The sequence below is a fragment of the Petaurus breviceps genome, unplaced genomic scaffold (genome assembly GCF_028583685.1).
Source record: "Petaurus breviceps papuanus isolate PSGF00001 unplaced genomic scaffold, PetGlider_PUasm1.0 227, whole genome shotgun sequence".
NCBI classification, from domain to species: Eukaryota; Metazoa; Chordata; class Mammalia; order Diprotodontia; family Petauridae; genus Petaurus; species Petaurus breviceps.
In genome coordinates this window covers 12427265-12454954 of record NW_027185896.1, presented here as the reverse complement: position 1 = coordinate 12454954, position 27690 = coordinate 12427265, and the positions used below count along the sequence as shown (strand labels likewise).

Below are 27690 nucleotides of genomic sequence, written 5' to 3'. Positions count from 1 at the left end.
AATATGCATATACACACATATAATATATATGTACATATGCATGCATTTCTTAAATGCAGCTTTATTACATCTATCCCAATTCTAATAGTTCCTAGCAGGCTGACCCTAAGCAAGTCCCTTCTTCCTCCCTGGGTCTTCATCTGGAAAATGAGAATGATTCTTGTACTAATTCTCTCACCTTAAAATGCCACAGAAATGAGAACTCATTATTTTTGTCTTTCGACTCTTTGCTTATACCTGACTCTCTCTCTCTTTATATGTATTTATGTATTCCCTTATTCTTAGGTAGAATTCAGAAGTCTCAAATCAGGGCAGCTAGGTAGCATAGTAGATAGAGTACTGGCTCTGAAATCAGGAGAATCTGAATTCAAATCTGGCCTCAGATACTTACTAGCTGTGTGACCCTGGGCAAGTTGAAGAAGGAAGAAGAAGAAGGAGGAGGAGGAGGAGGAAGAGGAGGAAGAAGAAAGAAGAAGGAGGAGGAGGAAGGAGAAGAAGAAGAAGGAAGAAAAAGAAGAGACATCTTTGAATCCATTCTATACCTGAGAAGAAACCAAGAGCTCAAATCTTGGTTGGAGAGGCAAGATTCACCTTCTGAGAACAGTCATGGAATAAGATAGGCCAGTGTGTTTAGGTTGGTGAAGGATACAGGAGGAAACTAGAGAGGGAGGAGGGCTCAGCATGGCCTGCTATGGTCAGGGGACACTAAGTAGGAGGTCAAACTTGAGCCTGGCCTTGAAGGATTCTGAATATTAGGAGACACATCCAGATCAGCATGATAATAATAACAAAATCAGCAGTTCTTGTTGATAGAACTGAGGGTAAGTTTTGCAAAGTGCTTTTCTCACAAGTCTATGAGATAAACAATATTATTATCTCCCCTTTTAATGGAGTATTACCCCCATTTTTCAAAGGAGGAAGTGAGGCTCAACTATACAACTGTAAGTAGGAAGCTGGGTGGTGCAGTGGATGGAGCTCCTGGAGCCAGGAAGGCCTGAGTTCAAATGTGACCCCAGAACCTTACTAGCTGTGTGACCCTGAGCAAGTCACTTAACCTCTGTCTGCCTCAGTTTTCTCATTTGTAAATTGGGAATAATAGTACACCTACCTCCCAGGGCTGTTGTGAGGATCAAATTAGATATTTGTAAAGTGCTTTTTAAACCTTAAAGTGCTATATAAATGTTATTGTCATTGTTGTTATTGAATCAGAGTGGGAATTTGGAGCTTGATTTCTTAACCCTAACTTCAATGTTTTTTCCATTGCATCCTACTGCCTTTCCACTCCTGGCATCATGGGGCAGTGAAAAGAGCCCTTGCCTGAAAATCATGAGATGTCACTTCTAGTCCCTCTGCTCTGTAACTCACTAGTCAAGTGACCCAAAACAAGCCATCTCCTTTCTCTGGGTCTCAGTTTCCCTGTTTGTAAGATGAGAAGGTTAGGGGAGCGAGGGCAGGGTACTCAATGTCTTAGAGTGTCTGTGATTCCAAGTAGGGGAGGGTAGCATGGCACATGGGGAGGTTTGGGGGCCTTTGTGTGACAAGTGTAGCCCAGGTTGCCTCAATGGGGCCCACAAAGAGTCACTGGTAAGAGAGAGTGACTGGCAGGAGCTGAGCAAGCCCAGGTAATTGGATCCCTTGGAACAAGGCCACCTGCCTGGGGGCATTTCCATTAACAGCCATCATTAGAGGGGAGCCGGATCCAGGTCTGGATGAGTCAGTTAAAGGCCCCTTGAGGCAAAGCAGGGTGATTTTTGGGTACCTCTGAGCCAGCCTGGGCAGGGATGGGCACGGCTTTGTTTGCAGGGCTCCAACCAGAAACAGGACACAGTGAAGTGAACTGACCTGTTTCTTCCCTGTGATTTTTTATGTACACACTTGAACACATTCATACGCTCTCATGGTTAGCTACTAACAACAGGCTGACACGTTCATGGACACAGGTACACACATTTAAAGTACACACTGAGGCACCCTGTGTACACAAAGACCAGCACAGACTCACATGTATGTATCTCCCTACACCTACAGTTACTAAGCAGGGGTTTGTGTTAGGGCGTGGGAGCATGAAAATAGGGAGAAATGCCAAGGATTACATCATTAGGGAAGGGAGTCACGAGGCAGGCCTGCCTTCCATGCCCTCCTGCGCCCTGGCTGTGTGACCTGGGGCAGGTACCTGATCTCTGGATCTGGGTTATATGGGGATGGGGATGGTGGAAAGATAAGGTTACAGAAGACTGAAGGCAAGCTTCAGCAGGCCCCCAGATGTCACCCCCATTGCTCCTGGTCTTACTACTCCTCTGTCTTCCAGGTTCCTGTGCCCCCAGCCTGCCCCAGCTCATCCCAGAGATGTCAACCTCCCTGGTCTTTCTGTCCACACAAATCATTTCAGTCCTGTCCTGATATACAGATTGACCACAGTGAGGGGGTCAGACGAGCCCAGCCTCAGAATCACAGAATATTAGAACTGGAAGGGATCTCAGAAAACAGGAGAGCAGAGCTGGGAAGAGACCCCTGAGACTTGTCTAGGCTCACACATCTGGGAAGTGGTAGAGTCAGCACTTGAACCCAGATCTTCTGACCCCAGTACTCCCAGCTGTCCTTGGTTACCTTTGGGTCATTTTTGATCCTTCCCTACGACTCTGCCCAAGCCCTCTCCATAATGGCAGAAAGAAAACTTTAGTTAGGTCTGTAGCTACTGTGGCTGTAGGGAGCTGATTGTGGAGGCAAAGAATAGATCAGAATCCTCAAGAAGGAGTTTTTAGGACTAGGGAAGATCAGGGATGCTCTGACTTTGGTCCTCAGTTCAATTAAAAATTTTTATTAAATGCCTGTAATATATAGGAAGTCCTTATTTATGTGTGTGTTTGGAGGGGGGAGGTCAGGGCAATTGAGGTTAAGTGACTTGCCGAAGGTCACATGGCTAGTAAGTGTATCAAATGTCTGAGGCCAGATTTGAACTCAGGTCCTCCTGACTCCAGGGCCAGTGCTCTAGTCACTGTGCCACCTAGCCACCCCGTGGAAGTCCTTATTTTTTGTGTATGTGTATGTATATATATACACACACACACACACACACACACACACATATCATACATATGTGTGTATATATATTCATTCACATATATGGGTATATTATTTGTGTACATGTATTTTTATACACAGGAGGTGCTCTGATCCAAGGGAATACAAAGACAGATCCATAAAGACAGAGAATGACACTGCTTTCAACAAGCCTCCAACCAAACAGGAGGAAAGACCTGTATACAAATAAACCATTAAACAAGGGAGGGAGTACAAAGGAGAGAGGCTGGCAAATCTGTAAGAGAAATTTCAAGAGGGGAAATTATAGAGGGCTTCATGGAAGAGGTGGCACTTGAGTTGGGCCTTGAAAGAAGGGAGAGACTCCAACAGATGTTCATGAGAAGGGAGGAGGAGTCCATCTCAGGCACAGGAGATTGTGAGAGCAAAGACCTGGTGAAGGGATATAACCGGGATGAAGATGAGAGACGGACAGTACTAGTTTGGCTGAAAGATAGAAATTCACGATGGGGAATGCTATGGGGTAAGACAGATGAGCTGGAACCACATTATATAAGACCTTGAATGTGAGAAGAAGACATTTATACCATAGTAGACAATGAGTAGCCACTGCAGGCTTTTCAGTAAAAGAGGACTATGTCCATAGTAGTGACTTAGAAAGGTTTCTTAGGCAGATATTAGTATGGAGGATGGAACATGGAAGTGACAGACTGGAGTCAGGAAAACCATTGCAATAGTGCCATTGGGAGGGGATGGAGGGATGAGGATGGCCTAGGGTGGTTGTGAAGAGGGGAAGAATGTAAGCTATAATGGAAAGGAAGGGTTATAGGACTTTACAATTGTTTGGATATTGGCACTGATTAAAAGAGAAGAGTTAACAACTTCAATTACCTGTGACTTTTCACCTCTTGGCAAATGACTGCAACAGTTTTATCTCCAGCCCTGATCTCTCTCCAAAATTCTGGTTTCCTTTAACACTGGCCCACTAGATCCCCCCCCATCTGGATTTCTTGCCTTTAAACTTAATATGTTCCAAAATGAATTTATCATTTTCCTCCCCTAAACCTGATTCCCCTATAACTTCCACATTTCTGTTGTTGGTAACACCATCCTCTGAGTAGCTGTGGTTTGAAACACTCACTTATAAGGAAACTGGGGCTCAGAGGGGATCAATGACCAGCTACTAAATGTAGCAATGGAATTCTATCACTGGTCTCTCCTGACTCCAAATCTAGTGGGGATGGAGGAGGAAAAAAGAGAAAATAGGAAGAATGGAGGGGAGAGAGAAGAAAAGGAGGGGGGGAGAAAGAGAGAAGGGAAAGAAATAAAATGAGAGAGGGAGGGAAGAATTAGAGAGAAGAGGGAAAGGAAGAGAAAGAGGGAGGGAAGAATTAGAAGAGGGGTGTGTGTGTGTGTGTGTGTGTGTGTGTGTGTGTGTGTGTGTGTGTGTGTGTGTGTAAAAGAGTTAGTTACATAATCCTCCAGCTGGGCTCAAAGGAAAAAAAATGATTTGGAGAGGGTAGAAGCAGCGCTCAGATAGAGATGGTTATATAACAGTTGTATCAGCTTCAAGGAGGTAACTTCCAGTCGACAGATGAAGAAACCCTGAGGCTGTGGGTACATAGGAGAGAGACTGACTGATAAAGGAGAAAAGAAACCCAAAAGACAACCAGAGAATTCACACAGAGACAGATAAAAATGAATTCTCCTTTAAGCATCCCAGGAAAAGGTATGCCACACCTCATATACAAAAACAAGAGGAAAGCTGAGCACTTCTTTTCCATTCTAAAAAGGCAAGGGATGAGGGAACCAAAGCAATTTGGGCTGAGGCCCACTTCCAAAAAGACCCTTCTGACACTTCACACTTTTCCATTTAAAAAAGCACTTTACTCACAAAACTCCTTTGAGATTATAAAGTGCCAAGATTTTCATCCAGAATTTACACTGGAGGAAGCTGGGGGCCAGGGGTTGCCCAAGGTCATATAACTAGTGAGAGGTCTAGGACTTGGACCCAGATCCCCAAGGTTCTTTCTATTGCCCCACAATGCCTCTCTCTCAGGAGGTGATCCAAGTGCAAGGACAGGCAACCCTAAGAGGCCGTACAATGTCTGACCTCGTACATCATCAAAGAGAGAACAGGTAGCCGTTGATATTGGTAGGGGAGAGGGCTTAGAGGGGAGACACTTATCTGCCTGCTCCCAGGTGATTCTAGGTCTATATAGTTCTATTGTCATCTACTCTCCCTTACCAACACCCTCCTTACATATACCTTCCCCCATACTCCCAAGACTACCTTCATCCTAGGGATTATTTTCTCCCTCTGCCTCCCTAGAACCTCCTCTGCCTTTTAGATGTAACAAGGTGGTGCAGTGGATAGAGTGCTGGACCTGGAGTCAGGAAGACGGGAGTTCAAATCCAGCCTCAGACACTTACTAGCTGTGTGACCCTGGACTTAACCTCTACATACATTTACTTTCCTTATCTGTAAAAAAGGGGATAATAGTATTTACCTCCAGGTCTGCTATGGGGATAAAATGACATAATATTTATCAAGTGCCAGCTATCATTAGTCCTTTTTCACCCAACTCCACACCATTCTCTTCCTCCATCTTCAGGCCTGGGGCCTTGAGGTCTGACCTACCACTACAGCTCTTGGTTATACACGGTTCAGCCTTAGTCTCTAACTATTCCAAGAGTATGCACATTTCCCCCACCCCCAGCCCCATAACAGATCGTGAACTCCCCGAAGGCAGGACTCAGATCTACTTTCTTTCAAACCCAGGGAATAAATTCCCTGAAGGTGGAGGCCACTTTCTTCTCTCTCCCAGTTTCCCCCACAAGGCAGTCCAATGTTGAAAGAATAAGCTCTGGAGGGGCTGAATTATTTGAATTCACACCACATATTTCCATTGGGCTGAAATAAATGACTGTGTTTTACATAATCATAACTTCAAATAGTGTGAATTTGAATACAGACAACCACTCCAGGGGATTCATTATTCCCACTAATGGGGACCTAGCTACAAGTGCTTAGTGTTACTGAAGGCATCTGTAACTCTCAGGTACACTCCTACACCTCCCCAGGGACCAAGGTTCCTTCACTTACACCCTATCTTGAAGATACCAAGTATTTAAGACACAGATTTTATGCCTCTTCAGTTCCTAACACCAATTCTCACTGGGCCACCCCAGCCCCTGGACGTGAAGGTAACCAGAGATTTCCCTCCTATTCCAGTACATGGCCAGCAGAGCTGACTATCCCCTCCCTCCTCCAAATCTCACTCTATATCTCCCCCATCCGTGGCCTAACTAAGCCATCTCCTAACATCTGGCATCATCTACTCAACCGTATGCAAAGATATGATTTTAATCCTGCTCAGTTAATTAGTGAAAATAATGAATTGACTTCCAACTAATCAGCCAACCCATAGGGTGGGGTGGGGTGGGGGGTAGAGAGAAACTATGAGGATGTGGTATGACTGGCCTAGGGCGCAGGTCTAAATGATGATGCTCTCAAATGCTTTTGTGTGGTAGTGAAAAGAGCTCTGGGCTGGAAGCTAAGAGATCCATGGCCAGATTCTGCCTCAATGTCCCTGTCTATGCCATGTAGGTAACTGTGGCCATAGTTCACATTCTCCAGGTGGTACCAACATACAAGTCAACCTAGTCTCTCTCAGTCCTCTCCCATTAACAACCACCATTACCAAGCAAGGACTGGTACCCCGCTGACTCTGGCGTCCCTTAGTTTCCAAGCCCAGTCTCAGTGTTGGTCATGGCCCCAGAGAGTGTTAAGGGGAATCAGTAACCCTGTCCCAGATCACCAAGGTGTTTCCTTTCTCTAATACCCTCAACAAAGTTACCATTCAGTTTATTGTTCCCTCAGGGAATAGTCCTTCTGATAACCATTTAATGTGAGCACTGATATGTTACCCGTAACTAAGCAGGTAAGACAGGTGCATTTTAACAGGAAGATATCCGGAGAAGACAATGGCTCTCTCTAATGGTAAAATTTCCTGGTCAGGCAGCTGAGGGAGTCAGAGATGCTTGGGGTCCCAGCTTCTACGTGTACAAGCAAGGCTGGGTATGATCTGCTCACCTCCCTAGAAACATGGGGCAGCCTTTGACTCTGTCTTCTCCTCAGACTGGGAGATCCCTGAGGGTAAGGGCTGAACTACCTTCTCTCTGACTCCTTTCAGGGCTCTCACCGGTGCCTACTCTAACCCCTCCCCTACTCAAGAAGGACTGGTTGGGGAAGGAGACAACCTCTCACCTTCAGTCCCATTTTCCATTTGCTCATATTCCAAGCACTTTTCCCGTTCCAACTCCATGTTCTGTACAATGAGACATTCTTCTTGCAGGAGGGTGGCTACCTGTGAGACAGAAAATAATCCATGTTAGTGGCCCAGGAAATCTCAGTCCCTGGCCTCTGTGAAAAAAGGGCCATTGCTCAACAAAGCCCCAGGCCCCCAGTGTCATGTACAAGACCTGTTCCCTCTCCTCCCTCAACCCAAGGCCAAGGGCTGATACTAGGTGACCTTTGGCAAATAACTTGGCCTCTGAGGGCCTCAGTTTCCCCATCTGTAAAATGAGGGTGTCAGACTGGATGATCCTACTCTGACATTCTATGATTTTATGTTATAGAATAATAGAAAAATACAGGCTGGCAGAAAAAAATAAAATTCCTGAAATATAATAGATGTTTAGTTAATGCTTTTTGACTAATTGACTGCAATGCAGGAATGGGTTTTGATCTATATATTGTCTTGTGTTATCTGGAACTTGTAAGGAGATGCTTACATCTGACAGTAGCCCGTGGCACATCTCGCCCTGACATCATTCTTTATTTCTGTTCAGTTGTTTCAGTCGTGTTTGACTCTTCGTGTCCCAATTTGGGGTTTTCTTGGCAAAAGTACTGGAGTGATTTGTCATTTCTTTCTCCATCTCATTTTACAGAGGAGGAAAGTGAGGCAAACAGGATTAAGTGACTTGCCCAGGGTCATACAACTAGTATCAGAGGCCAGATCTGAACTCAGGAAAATGAGTCTTCCTGACTCTGAGTCCAGCAGTCGAGTCACTGCGCCACCTCTGACTCATCTATAAAATGGAGCTAAGAACAATTCTTGCCCCTCCCTGCCTTCTTCCATGGCCTGCGTTGTCCTCTCTCTTTAAAAGCACACAAGGACTTTTCACTGAGGTCAGTAGGATTTTAAAATCCGTTGGTCTGTCGCCTTCAGTTTCCTTAGTGTTTGGCACAGCTGGCATTGCCTTGGCAAATTTATAAGAATAGCTTGCTGTTTCCAGGGCCTCTGTGTTCTATGATGGGTTGGGTGGTAATCCCTGCTAACGGTACAAGGAATCCTTGTAGCATCAGGTTGCATTTTCTCCACAGCTGGCACAGTTTGAGCTCAGATCTAGGTCATTCACTAACTCACCTAACCTAGGAAATAGGTCCTTTCTCCCAACACTGTCTAGGAAATCCTTTCTTCCATTTTCTGTTTTCATTTGACAAGCATTTATAAGTTCCTATCATGTTCCAAGTAGTGGGCTAAGCACAAAAGATGCAAAAATAGTGCCTGCCAACCTACCCAGGGGTAAATACTTGTATCTGGATAAATAATTGTGAAATAGATACAAAGTAATTTCAAGGAGCAAGGAAAGCACTAGTTATTAGGGAAGGTACCTGGATCATATGTGAGGTTGCACTGAGTTAAGCCTTGGGAGTAGAGGATTCCCCTAGGTAGAGGTGAGAAGGAAGAGTATTTCAGGCACGGTGAGGGATGGCCTGTGAAAGAAACAGGAACAGCAAACAGGCCAATTGGACTGGAATGGAAAGTTCATGAAGGAAGGGTGATGGGTAATCATTCTGGAAGGAGATGGTGGAGGCAGGATTTGAAGGGTTTTAAGTTTCAAACTTTATTCTAGAGGTAATAAGGGGCCCTTGAAGCTTCCTGACCAGGGCGGGTGACCTGATCAGATCCATGCTTTAGGAATATCAGTTGGGCAGCGATAGAGAGGAGAAAGACTGCATTCAGAGACATCAATTATAAGGCTGTGTTAACAGCCTAGGCAAAAGGTGCAAAGTGCCTAAACCAGGGTGGTGATGGTGTGAGTGAGAGAAGGGGAAGGATTTGAGGCATGTAGCAGAGGTCGAATCAGTGAGATTTGGCAATTGACTGGTCATGGAAAATAAGGAAGATGTAAACCTGAGTGCCTGGAAAGACTGTGGCGCCCTTGGCAGAAACAGGAGGAGAAAGAAAGAGTCTAGGGAGATAGATAATGGATTAGGTTTTGGACCCATTAAGTTCAAGATGCTCCTGGGATTTTGTAGAGGAGGAGGAAATGCCCAACAGCCAACTGGCGATATAGGACTGATACTCAGGAGAGAGATGAGGACTGGATATATAGCTCTGGAAATTATCTGCTTGGAGCATACCCAAATAAGGGGCAGGGCATGGATGGGATGATGGAACAAAGAAGACCAAGAAGGAACATTATGTAGATAGGAAGAGAACCAGGCAGGTACAGTGTCATTAAAACTCAGGGAGAAAAAAGTGTCCAGGAGACTTATATCACATGTTACAAAGAGGATGAGGATTGAGGAAAAGCCATTGGATTTATCATTGAACAGATCTTTAGGAAGCTAGAAGAGACCAGTTTTAGTTGAGTAGAGGGACTGGAATTCAGAGTTTGAGGGGCTGAGAAGTGTGTGGATATTTGTGTGGAAGTGAAAGCAATGATTATAAACAGTTTTGGTTTTTTTTCCTAGAGGTTTGACTATGGGAGGAAAGAGAAGCACTGGATGACAGCCTGAGGTCATGGCTAGGTCTGGGCATGTTCATGAGGAAGAAGGACCCAGTGGATGGATGGACAAATTGAAGATTAGTGATGGGATTAAGGTCACACATGGATAGAAGGGGTTGGCCTTAGCAAGAAGTAAGATCACCTCTTCCTCTGAAATTAGAGTAAAGGAGGAGAGAGGAAAAGATGACAGGGAATTTGAGGCATAGAACTGGGAGGAGGGGGAGTCAGCTCATAACAGATGGTCTTGATTTTCTTAGTAAAGTACAAGGCATGGCATGAACTTCTGAATACTTCAAAAACTGCTAAATCTTAAAGTTCCAGCAAATGGGCAACTATGTGGAAGAGATTGGTGAGAAGAGAGGCTAGATGCAAAGATTCCTCAATCAATAGCTGCTGAGAATTGGGTTAATATGAAAAGAGATCCAAGGGGGCTGCATGGCAGGACACGGGGCATGTCTTCTGACTCTTAAGATTTCTCCTTTCTCAGTATTCTATCTGTCTCCTGGATATGACCTGTCTTCTTCATTACAGTGGGACTCCCTAAGGACAGGGCTCTCTGCCTCTTCCCATCGGAGTCCCCTATCCCCACCCCTGCATAGACCACCTTTGAATAGGTTGAAAAACTCCTTCCCTAGCCCTTGAGACATACAGCACACCAGCATATTCTCACATGGATGCTCATTACATTATATCACATCACATATACTATACCACGCCATGCCATGCTATAGCATATCATGCCATGCCATACCATAGCATGCCATGCCTTATCATGCCATGCTGTATCATTCTATACCATACCCTATGATAGATGAGTCAGTAAAGAAAAGGGATATTATAGTATTTGGGGTTTTGAGGCAATGGAAATTATGTTCACTTTCCCTTGGCTGTGAGGATGTGGGTAGCCACCCAGTGATGAAGAAGCCAGAGTGGAGTAGAAAGTAGAGAGTGGAGTAGAGAGAAAACTGGGTGTAGAACCAGGTGACTACTGGTATAGAGTCTGGTTCATGGGAACTTCATGACCATGGGCATTCTCTGAGCCTCGGTTTCCTCCTTTGTGAAATGGGGATCAAGTAGGTACCTTCCAGTTCTAACTACTCTGATCTATGACCTAAGGTTTTATTCACTAAGCTGGGTGGGTCAAAGCTGGAGACTGGCTGTCATTAAGGTGGAACAGCTGGCACTTTGCCCCAAGGCACAGAAGTTTAGTACTATCCCGGGGTGCATTCCTCCTACCACAACCCTTGGGGCCTTCCTTGTCCTCCCTTGATGACTACAGCCTCATCCCCAGGATAACCTCCCCTCCCCTGGCTCCATTCCCACTTCCCCAGAAGCAGCCAGTTCTTTAGCAGGGTAGAAATTCTGAAGTGTCCCAGAGCAGATATTCTCCTTCTCAGCCACTCAGCCCAGCTTAGCTTCTCCCACCCCCTTCCTTGACCTTTCCCCACTTGATTCAGGTGCAAATATCCCTATACTTTGCCACCAAATATTCATGGACATAGTTTTGTGCCTGTTGATGCTGGAGAAATATTTATCTCAGTAGAAAGACCAAGCCAGAAGACTTGGGTTCCAGTTTCACCTCTGATCCTTACTATCTGGGTGACCTTGGACAAGTCATTCTAGGTCTGTAAAATGGGGGGAGGGGCCATACATCTATGTTCCTAGGTTTCACCTTTCTCTCTGTTCCCTTTCCTGGCTATATCCTGTCTTCTTCATTATAATGGAACAATGTCCATATCTCTTTCCATCAATGGATATTTTCCCCATAATCTCCATACATCTGAATAGGTTAAGCTTCAATCCTCTGCCCTCTAGACATTCAGCACATATAGCCCCTGGTGCTCCTCATATCCTCATATTTAGAGCTATAACCAATAGGAAGCATTTTCACAAACCGTAAAGTACTATATAAATGCTAGCTATCATCATCATCATCACCACTGATATTATTATTATTTATTACTAGAAGGGACATTAGAAATCATCTGGTCCAACCTCCTCATTTTACAGGAGAAGAAACTGAGGCTCAGAATGAGAATTCAGCTCTCCTGACTTAATCTCTGCCTAATTTCTTTGGGCCTCTCCACATGATTAGTTTTAATAGTCTGGGGCTGAGGCGTTCCCACCACTGGCCTTCCTCACCAACCCATCAAATCATGGCAACAGCTTCCTCACGGCTGTCCCTGAATCCTCTCCCATCAGAACAGTGGAAAGAACAGTGGCTTAAGACCCAAATATCTAGCCAAGGGTGGGGAATCTGCAGTTTCAAGGTAACATTTGGCCCTCTAGGTCCTCAAGTGCAGCCCTTTGAGACTGGTCCTAGAGACCACATGTGGCCTTCAGGCCACAAGTTCCCCACCCTTGATCTACATTGAAGCCCAGGCTGTGACATTTACCAGCTGCCTGCCCATGGGTAAATTACTTCTCCATTTTAAGGCTTCAGTTTCCTCCTTTATAAGATGGGGAAGATTGATATGGTGGCAAAAGAACATGACTTTGGGCATGTCACTTAAACTCTCCAGGCCTCAGTTTCCTCAGATATAACATGAGGCAGTCAGACTAAATGACCTCTAGTGCCCAGTTCTAACATTCTATGAATCTGTGCTTCCCAAACTACTTTCCAAGGATTTCTCCTTTCTCTCCATTCTTTCTTCTAGAAGCATCCTGTCTTCACTGTAATGGGACAAAGCTCATGTCCCAGTCCATGGAAGGGTCTTCTCCCCATCATCCCCACACAGCCCTATTCTGAATAAGGTCTTATTCACTCCCCCCCCACTCCAGACTTGAACTTGAGACCTAGGCAGAGACACATTGGGGCCCTCCCTGGAGGGAAGTTGGCACTGGAGACAGATTTTAGGAGTAAGAGATATAGAGACAGGGAGATAGAGACATTGAAAGCCAATCTAGGAATGATAAAACTCTGAAGAACAGACAAAGCGAGGTCCATTAGGACACAGAAAGCTGCCTGAGGGCCCCTCTGTTGGATGGTCCAACCTCTAGGAGCCTCAACATTCTCATCTGTCAAACAGTGAATATAATTCCTTGGCCTCCTCCTCCTAGATTTCACCTCTAACCCTGGAAATTTAACATCTACCCTCAACCCAAGACACTTACTGTGAAGATTCAATAAGATCAGAGATTCAGAAGGGAACATCTGAGTAATTTGATCCAACTTCCTGCCCAGTGCAGAAATGATAACTGGTTTACATACATTATTTCATTTTATTTTTTAGGAGGCAATCAGGGTTAAGTGACTTGCCCAGAGTCATACAGATAGTGTGTTTGCGGCTGAATTTGAACTCAGGTCTTCCTGACTCCCTGTCCATAGCTCTATGCACTATGGTGCCACCTAGATGTCCCAATTTTGTTTGATCTTTACCTTTTTATTATTCCCATTTTAGAGGTAATGAAACTCAGGCTCAGAGTTAAATGACTTGCTTAAGGACAATAATACCAATACAAAGATTACTATTCCCATTCCACAAATATGGAAACAGGATCCAAAAAGGGAAGTAATTTGCTTAAGGTCACCTTCTAGTCCAGAGCCTAAAGTGTAACCAAGTCTTCCAGGTCTATGTCCAGACTTCTAAACCCATCTCTACACTGACTACACAGCTTCCCCAGGAGAAAGTCATCCAACCTTTCCTTGAATACTTCCAGTATTAGAGAGCTCATTTTATAAATCAGCTCATTCCCATTTTATACAACCCTCATTGTTAGAAAATAATTCTTTATGCTAAGGCCACTAACTCACATCCATTACTTGCCTCCCACTAACTCACATCCATTACTTTAAGCCCTTCTCTCTGAGGCCAAGTGGAATAAATCTGATCTCTCTTCTAATTCCAAGAGTCTATTATTTTAATGTGATGTACCTGTTACCTGACCTAACCTGAATGGAGGCTACATAGATAGAATTAGCCATACTTCCCTATTCATCAGAAAGGTGGGAGGCTAGGAGTGTGGAATGTTGCATGCACTGTCCTGTGAAGTCTGTTTTGTTTAGCTGCTTTTTTTTTGTTAAAAGAGAGGGTTCCGTTAGGGGTGGGGCAATATCAGGAAACCACCACGGTCACATCAGTGACATTTTTTAAATAAATAAAATGTCCAGAGCAAGAAGGTGATTTCCGGCAGTCCTTTCCCCTTGCTCCAATTGCAGGGTACTCAGATTCTAGGCATCACATTTTAGGAAGGACATTGCTCAATGGTGTCTGTCCAGTGATGGGGTGGGCACTTGAAACTATGTTATATGAGAAAGAGTTGAAGGAACCAGGATTATTTAATCTAAAGAGAAGCTGTGGGGCTGGGGACAGGGCAAGGGGTAGGGGGAGTCTGAAAAGCTGTGGAAATAGAAATAGATTATTTATTTATTAATATTTTAATAGGTTGCTCCAAAAATAGAACTAGGAACAATTGTTAAGGAAAGTCTAGGTATAGTAGGAAAGTCACAAGTACTGGGTACTATGTGACTTTGGACAAGCCTTCTCCCCTCTTTGGGACTCAGTTTCCTCAGCTGTAAAATGTAAGTTTAAAACTATGTGGTCTCTAACCTGATGACTCTGACATTCTGTGATCTATGTTGTAAGATCCTTCCTGGCCCTGGCAGTCACCACCCCTCCTGTATCTAGTGGGTGGGTTTGGGTCAGGTAGGGCCAGAGTGGGGGGAGCTGTCCACTGCTTTGCCCAAAGTTAAGTGGCAGGCCTACCTCAGATCCGCCTTGAGAACTCTCTCACCATAGGTTGGAAACTGCTTTAAGGTTAAGTCTGTCTCAAAGAGGAGGGACAGGTGATGAATGAATAATCGCTCAGGGCTCCTCCTGGGATCAGAGAAGCCCAACAACTCTTCTGCTTCAGTAAGAAAAAACATCAGAAAGGGGCATTCGGGGCTGACCTTCCTTTACAATTCTCAATAGTCTCTGGGGAGTTCCCATTATTGGCCTCTAGGTTGCGAATATATTCCCCAATGCAGCAACCTTGTATTCCCATCCTACAGAGGCCCTCTTTCCAGGTCACTGACAAGTCGGGGTGTGGCATTTCTTAGCCCCATAAAGCCATCAGTATAACCCAAAGTCTTGGGCCCAACTCCCATACCTGTGCCCTTCAGACTTCAATCACTGGCTCTCTGTTCTCCCCTTTCCTCTCCTTCCTCCACCCCTCCACCACCTCAAGGAACTTGTTGCTCCCAGAGAAACAGACCAAGCCACCATCTCTAGGCCTCATGGAACCCCTGGTCTGAGGGGGAAGACATGGACCTGCCCTCAGATAGCTAGGGAAGTCTGCCAGAAATCCTCACCCTGCCATGCCAAAATTCCATCTTGGCCCACCTAAACTCAGTTGCCTGAGGAAGTCCAACATTCTGCCTCCTCAGTCATCATCAACTCAGCATAACTGAATGTGTTTAACACATACTTTTCGGAGACCTGGTATAGGGAGTAGAGAGAAGAGAATACTCTTGTCATTGGCTCCCTCAGAGGAAAACGGGGCCACTGTGAAGATGGATGACACGGCAAAGAAAGACTGGGATTAGCCAATGACACAAATTTGGTGAGGCCGGGACCCCATTGCTTAATCAGCTAAGGAAATAGTGCTTATTTCAGAGTAGGGAAGTAATCTGTCCCCAGCCCCACCACAAGTGCATGGAGCGACCCACTGCCCTCTTCTGACTGACTGCCTGAGGCCCCACTTCCCAGGCCCCCTCCACCACTGGCCTGGCTAACAAGTCAATGGGCTGTTAATCAGAGAAGGAGCAGAAGCAGCTTTTTCTGTATCTTTTATCAGAAGGAATTTAGGCCTGGACTTTGGACTTCCTCTTAAGTATTTCCTTATTCTAAACATCCTCATTATCCCCACGCCTCTGGGCTTACACAGTGTGAGAAAAATGACTACAATCTGTTCCCTCAGGCAATTATAGAAGTGACTGGAACATCATTCAACTTGATCGAGTGTTTTCTCCCAGGATACCAACAGCCCTGGGAAGGAAGATTCTTCTCCATATTTGATAGGTGGAGACATCGAGGCTGAGAAAGGGCAAGAGGCTTGCCTAGTATGTGTGACACAAAAAGGCCCCGGAGGAGCCAGGATTGGGACCTAGGTCTCTTGATTTTTAGATTCCGCACCGTTTGCTATATCAGCCAGACTCTTAGGAATACCGTCAACAACAATCACAACATTACAACTGCACAATCACATTTCTATAGGACTTCAAGGTTTACAAAGCACTTTCCAAATAATTCAGGAACTGAGAGCTAGAAGGGACCTCCAAGATTATCTATCTTCCTCATTTTACAGAGGGAAACTGAGTCCCAGAAAAGGGAAATGATTTGCCTAAGGTCAGACACATGTAAAAGCATCGGAACCATGATTTTAGAGATGAGCTGTTAAACACTGTCTGAGTCACAGGCAGCCCACACACAGCCCACGCCTGGGAGGGTGCCGCCAAACCAGATTCAAATGTAATTGGGAAATATTTCACTAAATAAAAATACAATAAAACACAGACGATATCCCGTTGTAAAACTGTCAATCCTGATTGTACATGACTCCCTTTTCTATTTTTCTATTAGAGTCTGACACTACTGATTTTAGAGAAATGATTTCTCACTCCGAGTCTGCCTTTCCCCGTGACCTCTACTTTAACGAATGTTTGGAAAATAGGTAATAAGGGTCACTTCTCTCTACACTCTCCTTCCTTCCCCCAACCCTTAGCAGGAGCATTACTTGGTACTTTTGTTATTTGGTTGTCTCAATTCTCTCTGACTCTTTGAGACCCCATTTGGAGTTTTCTTGGCAAAGATAGATTTCTTTCCCCGGCTCATTTTACAGATGAGGAAACTGAGGCAGACAGGGTTAAGTGACTTGCCCAGGGTCACACAGCTAGTAAGTGTCTGAGGTTGGATTTGAACTCACGAAGATGAGTTTTCCTGATTCCAAGCCCTGTGCTTTATCTGATTCAGAGCTATAGGAATATTGGGGAGGAGAGAAGACAAAGCTGACTATGATAAATGCAAGAAACATAGGTTCTGGGCACTGGGATATTGGAGAAGGAAATGACAAAGCTCCTTTTTCTGGGTAGTCCCAGCAGGAAGGGGGTCTCTTTTTAAATTCAATACCACAAGCATTTATTAAGAGTCTTCTGCGTGCAGGGGCTCTACTAGGGTGGGGGAGAGTACAAAGTTTAGATTAGACGTGGTGGGTGGGGGTGGGTGGGACTACTTTTGAGGAATATCCTAGTAGAGAGATGAGATGCCAACAGAAAAAAAACATTATGTACAATATTTTATGATAGATGCATCAGAGAGGAGCAAAGTGCCATTCAAGATCCCAAGGGAAAGGCTAAGGAGACAGGGAGAGAGCAGGAAAAAGCTTCCCAGAGAAGGTAACCTTTAAATTGAGCTTTAAATAGCCAGTGGGAAGAGGAAGAATTCCAGCTGTACAAATTTGCAAGAGCAAAGTCATGGAACAGGGAAGTTGTGTGTGTTCTGGGATGGAGCCGTCCAGTTTGAGTGAAGCAAAGAATGAATCGAGGGAAGTAATGGGAGGTAATGATGGAAAGATTGAGTGAGACAGGATCTCACATGGTCTTGAGTGACAGGTAGAGGAGTTCAGCCTTCACTCAGGAATCAATAGGGAGTAACTTAAGATTAAAGAGAGAAGCTCCAGTACTAGGGTAAGGAGAGGGAGTGGACTCCCAGGTAAGGAGTTCTTATAAAGTCCCTAAAGCAGGTCAGCCCATTCTCAGCCATTTGTAATTTTGGACAGCTACCTGGATCACTAAGCAGTTAAATGACTTGTCCAGGGTCACATAGCTAATGTATGTCATATGCAGGACTTGAACCCAGCTCTTTCAGGCTTTGAGGCTGGCTATCTACTGATAAGCTCTTCGGCCACAACCGGGTCTATTCAAAAGGAAGATTAAATTTAGGAGGACAGTGGCAACAGAAGAAAGAAAGAAACAACCAGATATTTCAATTCAAAAATCTAGGCTCTGCAGGGCAGCTAGGTGGTGCCCTGGAGGCAGGAGGACCTGAGTTCAAATCCAGGCTCCTACACTTGACACTTACTAGCTGTGTGACCTTGGGTAAATCACTTAACCCCAAATGCCTCGCCCCCCCCCCAAAAAAAAAGTCTAGGTTCTGCCTAGACTAAAGTGGCCATGAAAAGAATAGAGTCATAAGATTTAAAGCTAGAAGAAACTTTAGAAACTAGTGATTCTTAAGCACCACATGAAGTAATATTTGCAAATTTTGGCAATATTTGTCAAGATAATATTTGCATAAATGCCTGGCACACAGTAGGCTCTTAATAAATGCCTGTTCCCTTCTCCTTCCCTTCTCTTTTGACTGTCAGGTAAAACCTATGGACCCCTTCTCTGGATTTTTCACCCTTCTGCTGGGGAGTGTCTGCTGGGCTCACTAAGAAGCCTCCAGCTCTGACCTTCAGGGGTTAGAGAGTTGACCACAGCACCAAAAAGGGAAGTAATTTCTGCCTTGAGGGAGAGTCATTGATCAATCAAGTCTCTTCCCACCCCCAACCCCTCCTGCCTCCCCTCTTCCTTCCTTATTTTCAGGGGAAACCCAGGCCAGGGAAGGGATTCCCCCAGAGATGATAGAGGAAGAGAAAAGAAGAGCTGGGTCCTCACCTTCTAGGAATAGTAATAATTGCTGACAATCTTGTAGGGCCTTTAAAGTTTATAAATCTCTTTCCTTACAACAATCCTGTGGGGGAGACAGTGCAAGTGCTTTTAAACCCCATGTTACAGATGAGGAAAACTGAGGCTGAACAACTTGTCCATAACAACAAATAAGTAGCAGAGCTGGGATTTGAACCTGGGCCTTCTGATTTTTTCTGCTGTACCACAACCTGGACCAAACAGCTCTGGGGCTACCTTGACTTGCTAACAACCTCTCAATAGTCAAAGAGTTGAAACTGTAGCAGGCTGAGTTTATGGGAAACAAAAGGATGTTCTAAGGGCTGGGCAGCACTGGAATGCAGGGGCTTCTTGGGGAATTCTTCAAGAGGATCACCTGCTAATGCTAGAGCTGGTTTTACAGGGGGTCCAGGAATGGGTCCAATGACTTCTGAGGTTCTCCAACCTAAGAAAAGGGTCAATTCAAGCCACTGGACAATGGTGTTGGAAGGAGCAATGGAATAGAGTTTTTAAAATAACAAACCAATACGGGGTGTAAGGAGGAGGGACTGAGATTCTAGACAAGGGTCACTATGTGACCTTGGAGGCAGTGTGGTGCAGTAGAGAGAGCACAGGGTTTGGCAACAGAAAGCCCAGCTGTACGCCCTGTCCTTACAACCTGATTTATGACCTCAAACAAGTTAGTTCCTCTCTCTAGCCCTCAGTTTCCTTGACTGTAAAATGGGTATAATACATTAACTATCTTACAGAGTTGTTGTGAAGAGCTCTGTAAATCATATAGAAGGAGTCGTTATGATGAAGATTACTGACAAGAGAGGTAATCAGGCCCAACTACTTTCTTTGCTTCTCAGAGCAGAGATGGAATTACAGAATCTTTAGAAAGGGGGTGGGGAATGGAGGAGAGGGGAGAGAAGAGAGAGGAGGGAGAGGAGGGAGAGAGAGAAAAGGAGGGAAGAGAGGGAGGAGAGGGGAAGAGAGGGTACAGGAGAGAGAGAAGAAAGATAAGGGAAAGGAGGGAGGGAGAGAAAAGGAGGGAAGGGAGGGAGGAGAGGGAGAGAAAGGAGGAGAAGGAAGTAAAGGGGGAGATGGGGGAAGGTGGGGAGGGAAAGGAAGAGGGAAAGGGGGAGGGGAGAGAGGGGAAGGGAAGAAGGGAGGAGGGGAGAAAAAGGGAAGAGAGAGGGAAAGAAATGGGGAGAGAGGAGGAAAGGGGGAGAAGGGAAAAGGGAGGGGGGAAATGGACAGGGAGAGGGACAGGAGAAAGAAGAGAGGAGGGCAAGGCAGCATGGGTTAGGAGAAGGAAGACTGAATTCTGATTCAGAATACCTGTGTTCAGATCCCAGCTCCACAATCTATAAAGATTATTATAAATTATAAATATTATAGATTATAAACACAATCTATATTTCCCCTCTCTTGACCTCACTTTTCCTTATCTGTCAAATTAAAGAAGTGAACTAGGTCTCTGAGATCTCTTCCAACCCTAAAGCTATGCCCTGGGTCCATCCCCCTGAGCGTCCTCAGACACTGTCTGACTGAGCCCTACCTTGGCCCACATTCCCTCCACACAGTCTCACAGACAGAGCCCTGGCCTGGTCTACATAAGCTCGAACCTGGGCCTCGGTTTCCCCACCTGTCTGACATGGGACATGTTCCTAGCCCTGCCCAGGGTTAAGAAGAGTTGAGTGTGGATGACTAGATTATTTTTCCTTCCCTCCCTAAAGCAACCAACCCCACCCTGAGAGCCTGGCAGCTGTGATGCCCTGGGCTCTGCCTTGAGCTGTTTCTATTTGCTTTCTCTCCCATCCCAAAGGAACTAAAGCCAAGTCACAGGGAACTATATGTTCTCCCTGCTACTCTTCCCCACCAACTCCCTGGTATACTTGCAGCCAGGGTTCCAGTCCCAGCTCTGACCCTTTTTTGCTGTATGACTTTTGACAAGTCACTTTACCCCTGAGCCTCAGTTTCCTCATTTGTAAAATGACAAGGTTCCACTAGACTGGCAGTTCTTAATTTGGGGGTCCACAGACTCTACCAAGAGGTCAGTGGATAGAATTCAGAGGTCCCATGAACTTATTTTCACTTTCCTTTGTAATCCTATATATTTTATATTAAGCACTTAAAAATATTATTCTGAGAAGGATCCATTGGCTTCGTCAGACTGACAAAAGGGTCTAGCACATAAAAGTAGGCTAGGAGTCCCTGCACTGGACAGTATCTAAGGCTCCTTTCAACTCTGAATTGATAAGAGTCCTAGTGTATAACAACTTATAAAATGCAGAGAGACTCAAATTTTCCGATGATATGATAAGGCTGCAGTTAGGTCCTACATAGGTTAGAGGATTGGACTTGGAATTAAGAAGGCCCTAAATTTGAATCCTGCCTCAGACACTTAGCTAGCTAGCATCAAGCACCTTGGGCAAGTCACTTAAGCATATAAGCTTATATGTCACTTGTCATATAAGCTAGTATTTATATATCACTTTAAGGTTTAGAAAATATTCGATGTGTTATCTCCTTTGAGCCTCACAACAACCCTATAAAATAGAAGCTAGTATCACCCCCACTTTACAGATGGGGAAACTGAGGTAGAAGGAAGAAACCTGACTTACCCAGGGTCACACCTTTATAAGTGTCTGAGGCAAGTTTGAACCCGGGTCTTTCTGATTCCAAGGTCAACATTCTATCCACATTACCACCTAGTTGCCTACACATGAGGAGGAGGGAAGGAAGGGATATTCACTTTATAAAAAGATGTTTCACTTTATGTTATAGAAGAATACTCCAATTTGTCAGCACCTGGCTTAATTAATATGTGAATCTATTAGACTGTAAGGCAGGAATTCCATCTTACCTAAAAACTAGAGGCACAGGGGTCTGCATATATGGGCACCTACTAAATGACTATTGAATTTACCCAAAACTGTTCTAAATTAATTTTTCTTTCAGTTAACACGTAGGAATATTTTTTTGCCCCTCTCTCACCAGAACAACAAAAAAAAGAAAAACAAAACTTCTATAACAAGTATGCATAGTCTAGCAAAACAGATTCCCATGCTGAGTGTCTCATTCTGCATATTTAGTCCAAGAAGGAGACACCTAGTTTGGGATAGGGCCAGTATGAGAATTTTTTAGGCAGCGTTCTCTGGGAGGATGGAAGTGTTTTATAGGACATATCACTTACTTGACAACAAGATGGGGTGGAGGTGGGGAAGGCAGAGAGATTCTCATTAAAAATATTCATTTAAATCCTCTGTCCACTTCAGATTTAACTTCTATGATGACTAGAGGGAGAAAAGGATTTGCTTATAAATGTTCAATTTATATAAAATTGCTAGTTTGTTCCAGTTGGAAAAGTACTTACTGCCTGTGGAGTCAAAAAAATTAGGTTCACATTCTTTCTCTGATTTTACTGCCTTGGTGACCTTGGACAAGTCCCTTAACCTCTGTGGCAGCAGTCTTCTTATCTTTAAAATGAGACTAGATGGTCTCAAAGGTCTCTTCAAGCTCAGGTAACCCAACTTTTGTGCAGTAAAAATTATTATTATTACTCCTCTGTCTCAGGCAAACTGGTCTTTTTGTTCCCTGATATTTTCTATTTCCCACCTCCAAGCCTTTGCATATAGGCTTTACTTTACCTCTAGAATGCTCTCCCTCCTCACTTTTGCTTCTTGGAAAATTCTTAGCTTCCTTTGAGGCTCAGTGGTGTAGAGCATGTGGAGGCAGGCTCAAAAAGTGAGAGGAGTCAGATACCAGGCTTGCAAGTCTAGACCAAGTCCAATAACCTTTCTTGATCCTCATCCTTCTGGACCTCTCTGCAGTCTTTGACTTCTGGACACTCTCTCCTTTTCAGGTTTTCGTGACATTGCTTTCTGCTGAGTCTTTTCCTGTCATTCTTTCTCAGGTTCCTTTGCTGGATTTTCATCAAGATCATGTCTACTAACAGTGGGTATCACCCAAGGCTTTGTCCTGGGCTCTCTTCTCTTTCCATACTGTCTCACTGGGTGATCTCATCATGGGTTCACTTATCATCTCTGCAAATGACTTTCTGAATTGTTTATCTAGGCCTACCCTCTCTCCTGACTTTCAGTATTATATTCCTAACTACCCATTGGACTTCCCAAACTTGGATGTCCCCTATGCACCCCAAACTCAATGTGTCCCAAACAGAATTCATTATCTCCCCCTTCCTCCAAAACCATCTCTTCTTTCGAGCTCTCTTATTCGAGTCAAGGGCTCTACTATCCTCCCAGTCACCTGGGCGCTTAACCAGGTATTATCCTGGACTCCTCCCCCACACCCCCTCCCATATCTAAACTGTGATCAAAGCCTTATCTTTTCCACCTTCACCATATCTCTTGTGTGTCTTTCCCTTCTCTCCACCCACACTTTAGTGCAGGCTGTCACCTCACACCAATCAGTTATCTCGTGACTGAGGCTCTCCCCACTCAAAACTGTCTACTACTCAGCTGCCAAAATGATTTTCCTAAAATGCAAATCTGTTCCTGTGTCTCCATCATCAGTAAACTCCAGGGGCTTCCTATGACCTCGGGATCAAATGCTAAACCCTCTAGCTTCTAAAGTCTTTTTTTACAACATCCCTTCTTTCTATTTTTTTTCAGCCTTCTTACACTTTGCCCTCCATATACTCTTGCTTCTTTTTTCACATGACCGTCTCTCTGCCTTCATCTCTGTGCCTTCACACTGGCTGTCCCCTATGCCCAGAAGGCTCTTCCTCCTTACCTCCATCTTTCAACTCCCCTGGCCTCCTTAAAATCCCACCCTCTGCGTGTGGCCTTTCCCAGTCTCCCAGCTCCTTTTCCTCTGGTATTACTTATCCTCCATTAACCTTATATAGATCTTGTATGCACATAATTATTTGTATTTTGTTTTTCCCATTAGAGGGTCATCTCTTTGAATCCCTAATGCTTAGCCCAGAACACAAATGGTGCTTAATAAAGGCTTTTTGACTGACTGACTGACCAAATGACTTGGACAGTTAGTTATGGTGGCCAAGGCATAAGAAGGGAGGAAAGCGATTAGGGATTGGGGCAGAGCCCATTCTCTGAACCCCAGGAACATCAGGTTCAAAGGACCCAAGGTCTTCATGGAAGATAAGGTGTAGAAGGGATGAGGTCTGGGTCAAGAAGAGAGAGAGCTCATGCTGATGAAATCATGGATCTTTAGAAGTTCTCAAGTCCTTACATGCCAATGCTACACTTTTCAAACAGCCTTCATGTTTGTCTCTCATCAGTCAGGGCATATCTTGATGCTCCCATTTTACATATGAGGACACTGAGAAATGAAGGGGCTCAGCAAAGATCACACAGCAAGACAGTGGCAGAACCAGGACAGGAACCTGGCCCTCAGATCCAAGTCCAGGGGTTCTTCCTACTGCAGAAGTCTCAGAAACATCTAGAAGAGAAACAGCCCCACACAGAGCACTGGAGAAAGGAGGGCACGGAGTCCTCAGAAGAGAAAATCTCAGCATTTCCAAGGCCAAAGCCAAACTAATCACATGCCCAAGTCTGAATTGGCCATAGGGTCTTAATTTCATTAGTCAACAAACTGGAAGGAAAATACTCAGCTGAACCCACTGGGCACCTTCTGTTTCTACAAAGCCGCAGGCCAGGAACTTGGCTGGGGAACTTATTCTCTCCCCGGGCCTGGGGAATTTGTTCCCTCTCTCTCCATCTGGGTATGATCCATCTGGGGATGTCAAGGAGAGAGTTAAAGGCCACAGACTGCTTGACCAAGGGTGGTGTCGGTGGAGCCTTAAGTAGGATAGAGCTGTCTGAGCTCTGCCTCAGGAAGGGGAAATTTGGAGGTCCCTAACAGTACCAAGGTGGGGAATGGAGTATCGCTTCTCCATCCTGCTCCTTTCACCCCTAGCTTCTTCCCTGTCCACTCCCCTCTCAGTTACAATGGTCTCCCACTGGGATATTTCTTTCCTTTCCCCTCAGTTGAATGGTGAGATCAGAAGCACATTGCAAAGGAAAAGAGTGAGAGGAAGAAAATATATAGACCATCTATCCTATCCTATCTATCTATCATCTATCTATCTATTCTATACTAAGTATAAACAACTTTTATGGGAATTTGGCTGAGAAAGAAAGAAGACATATATGAGGAAAAATGGTGAAGAACAGTAGCATCTAATGAGGGTTTGTTAAGGCTGAAGGAGACCTGGTCATGTTTATAAGCAACAGGGAAGGAAGACAGAGGCAGGAGAGAGAGAGACAGACAGACAGAGAGAGAGACAGAGAGAGAGACAGACAGACAGACAAACAGAGAGACAGAGAGAGAGACAGAGAGAGAGAGACAGAGAGAGAGAGACAGAGAGAGAGAGACAGAGAGAGAAAGAGGAAAAGACTGAAGATTAGTAAGAAAGGAGATGGTAGTGAAAGCAGTCTGCTGGACAAGATGGGAGGGCATGGGATCAAAGGTACATAAAGAGGACGATCTTCATCAAATCCAGGAACAAACAAGGAGAGATCATGGATGTGGATGATGATGATGTCAAGGGGTTGAGGGATGAGGAGAAGGGAAGAAGAGGGAGGTCATAGTAAACATCCCCAGTCTTCTTGGTCATTATGAGAACAAGTCCTCAGCTGTGAGGGTGGGGAGCAGGGGATGCGGTGGAATTCTTAGGGAGAGAAGAGGAAAGTTGTAACAACTGCTCATACGGTAGGATAAAGGATCCATTATAGACTGCCTTCTGCAGCAAGTGCTCAGTTGCGATTAGATACTATAAATTTGTAATGGAGTCACTCTACACTTCCTCCAGCTAAGAACCAGCACACAAAAGAGAATGAAGGAAGCAGATGGGGAGAAGGCAGAGGGCTGGCAAGCAGTGAAGGACAATTGAATGAGGGGTCAAAGGATTCATGGGTAGAAGATACAATACAGATGAACTGGTACCCTAAGGGGTGGATGGGAATGAAGAAGAGTGTAGCCAGAGTATGGGTGATGGTCTGGGGAAGCCCTCAGTGACTAGAGGTCATGAAAAGGGGGAACAATAGGCTTAGAACGAATAAGGCAAAGGGAGAGATGAAATGAGAGAAGATTGTGATCACAGAAAGGAATTTCAGAGTTCTTGTTTATGAAACACTTGCAGGTGATAGCAAGATCAAAAGTATGACCGTCCCTGGTTGTAGCTGAGCTGAAATGGAAGAGCAGGTCGTGGGTCTGGAGCAAACTGAGGAGCTAGGAGATTAGGGTATTTGAGGGACCATCCATATCTATGTTGAAATCCCCTAGTATGAGGGCAGTATTTGGTGTGGAGAAAGAAAGACTATGGGCCAAGCCATGAATTTGTCAAGAAAAGGAGAATGTCTTGGGGCCTGGTCGTTAATAACAACCAGGATCTGGATTGGGTGCTAAATTTGAGTAGAGCGAACATATGGAAAGTGTCAAAACTCTCTCCCTGCAGCCCATCTTTAACACTTGTTATCTCTGGAAAGGCACCAACAATTTAATCCAATTAACATTTGTAAGTTGCTCTTCTGTGACAGACCCCTGCAGAGATGTTGTTCATCCTTCATTCTCCATCACAGGGTGTTATCTTGACTTGCACGTGAATTGTATTTAAATGAAGTAGAATTGCACAAAGTCACCCAGTGGTGAGACAAAAGTCAACATGACTGGCGATGGCCCCAAGTTGTAGTGGACAACCTTGGCATCTTAGATGTCTGACCAAGCTCTGAGCACTCCACAGCACCAGCTTCAGCCACTTTCATGGACATTGGAGTAAATTGTTCCCATCCACCCATTCCACCAAGGAAAGTCTCCCTACCCCAATGACAGGTCTGAGGCCTGTCAGTTACCCTCAACCTGGTTTATCACATCTGCCAAGATGGTCTTACTAGAGTGTGGCTACTGTGTATGCTGTAGCTTCTTGGAGCCACAGGTGAGAGTTGGGTGACAGATGGAAGCCAGTAGCCCTCACACCAGACAGGCTAGTCTCCCCTGAATATCCCATATACACCCCAACCTTCCCCCCTTCCCAGGAATACATGGAGGAGAAATCAGGACAGGTTTCATGGAAGGGATAGCACCTGAGCTGATCCCTGAAGGCAGCTGGGAATTCTAAGGGCAGAGTGAGGTGAAAACACATTCCAAGTACAGGGCAGGTCCAGGTTGTCCAAAGGTATGGAATGTCAAGTTCAAGAAATAGCTAGAGCCATTTGGCTGGCTCATTCATAGAGCAAATTAAGAGTAAGAGAAGATAAGTGGATCTCAGAAGGTTTGTAGGGCCCAGATGATGGGGGGTTTTAGATGCCAGGCTGAGTCTGTATTTTGTCCTAAAGGTCAACAGGGAGACGTTAAGAATTTTTCAGCAAGGGAGTGGCATGGAAGTGATAGATATAGAAGTCAGTGACCTATACCTTAAGAAGATTATTTTGGCACATGTATGGAGAATGAACTGAGCAAAGAAAGATAATTTGAGGCTATTTATTTATTTTTGCTAAACCATTAAATTGGTGTAGGGAACTTCTGGTGGGTGAGGAACTCACTCCACAAGCGTAGGTCAGCCCCTTCTCTGTGCCTTTAACAGTTTTAGAGGGTTGTTTGAGGGACTGAGAGGTTAAGTGATTTGCCCAGGGTCACACAGCCCAGTAGGTGTCAGAAGGTGATAAGGACCCGAATTAGGGAAGAGGCAGGATGAATGGAGAGGAAGTGGCAGATGTTAGAACTCTCATGGAGGCAGACTACAAGATTTGGACAAGTGATTGATTAAATATAGTGTGATGGAAGAGTAAGGAGGGCTCCAAGGTTGTAAATCTGGAAGTATTGTACTGAACTTTCAGGTAGTTAGGAGGAAGAACAAATGTAAGGAGAAAAGGAATTAGCTCTGTCTTAGACATGTCGAATTAGAGATGCTGGTGGGACATGCAGGAGGCTTAGATTTCAGGTCAGAGGGAAGGCTTGGGCAGATACATCTAGGCATCTCCTACAGAGGGCTGAACATTGAACCCCACAGGAGCAGATGAGAATCACCAAGGGAGAAAGCATAAAGAGGAAAGGAGAGACCTCAGGACACATGCTTAGGGGGCAAGACCCCAATAATGATCCAGCAAAGAAGACTGAGAAGCACTTAGTAAATGTTTGTGGCTGGAGTGACTAAGAAGGAATAGTCAGACAGGTAAGAAGGGAACAAGAGAGAGAGAGAGAGAGAGAGAGAGAGAGAGAGAGAGAGAGAGAGA

At 44.9% G+C, this 27690-nt stretch overlaps 1 protein-coding gene across 1 annotated transcript in view; it reads right to left on the bottom strand.

The window, feature by feature from the left end:
• Nucleotides 1–27690, bottom strand: part of VIPR1 (vasoactive intestinal peptide receptor 1) — a 93919-nt gene that overhangs the window by 55202 nt on the left and 11027 nt on the right. Inside the window, exon 2 of the mRNA XM_069095789.1 lies at nucleotides 7310–7409. Coding sequence (XP_068951890.1) covers nucleotides 7310–7409 — 100 coding nt within the window. The remainder of the gene's footprint in view (nucleotides 1–7309; nucleotides 7410–27690) is intronic.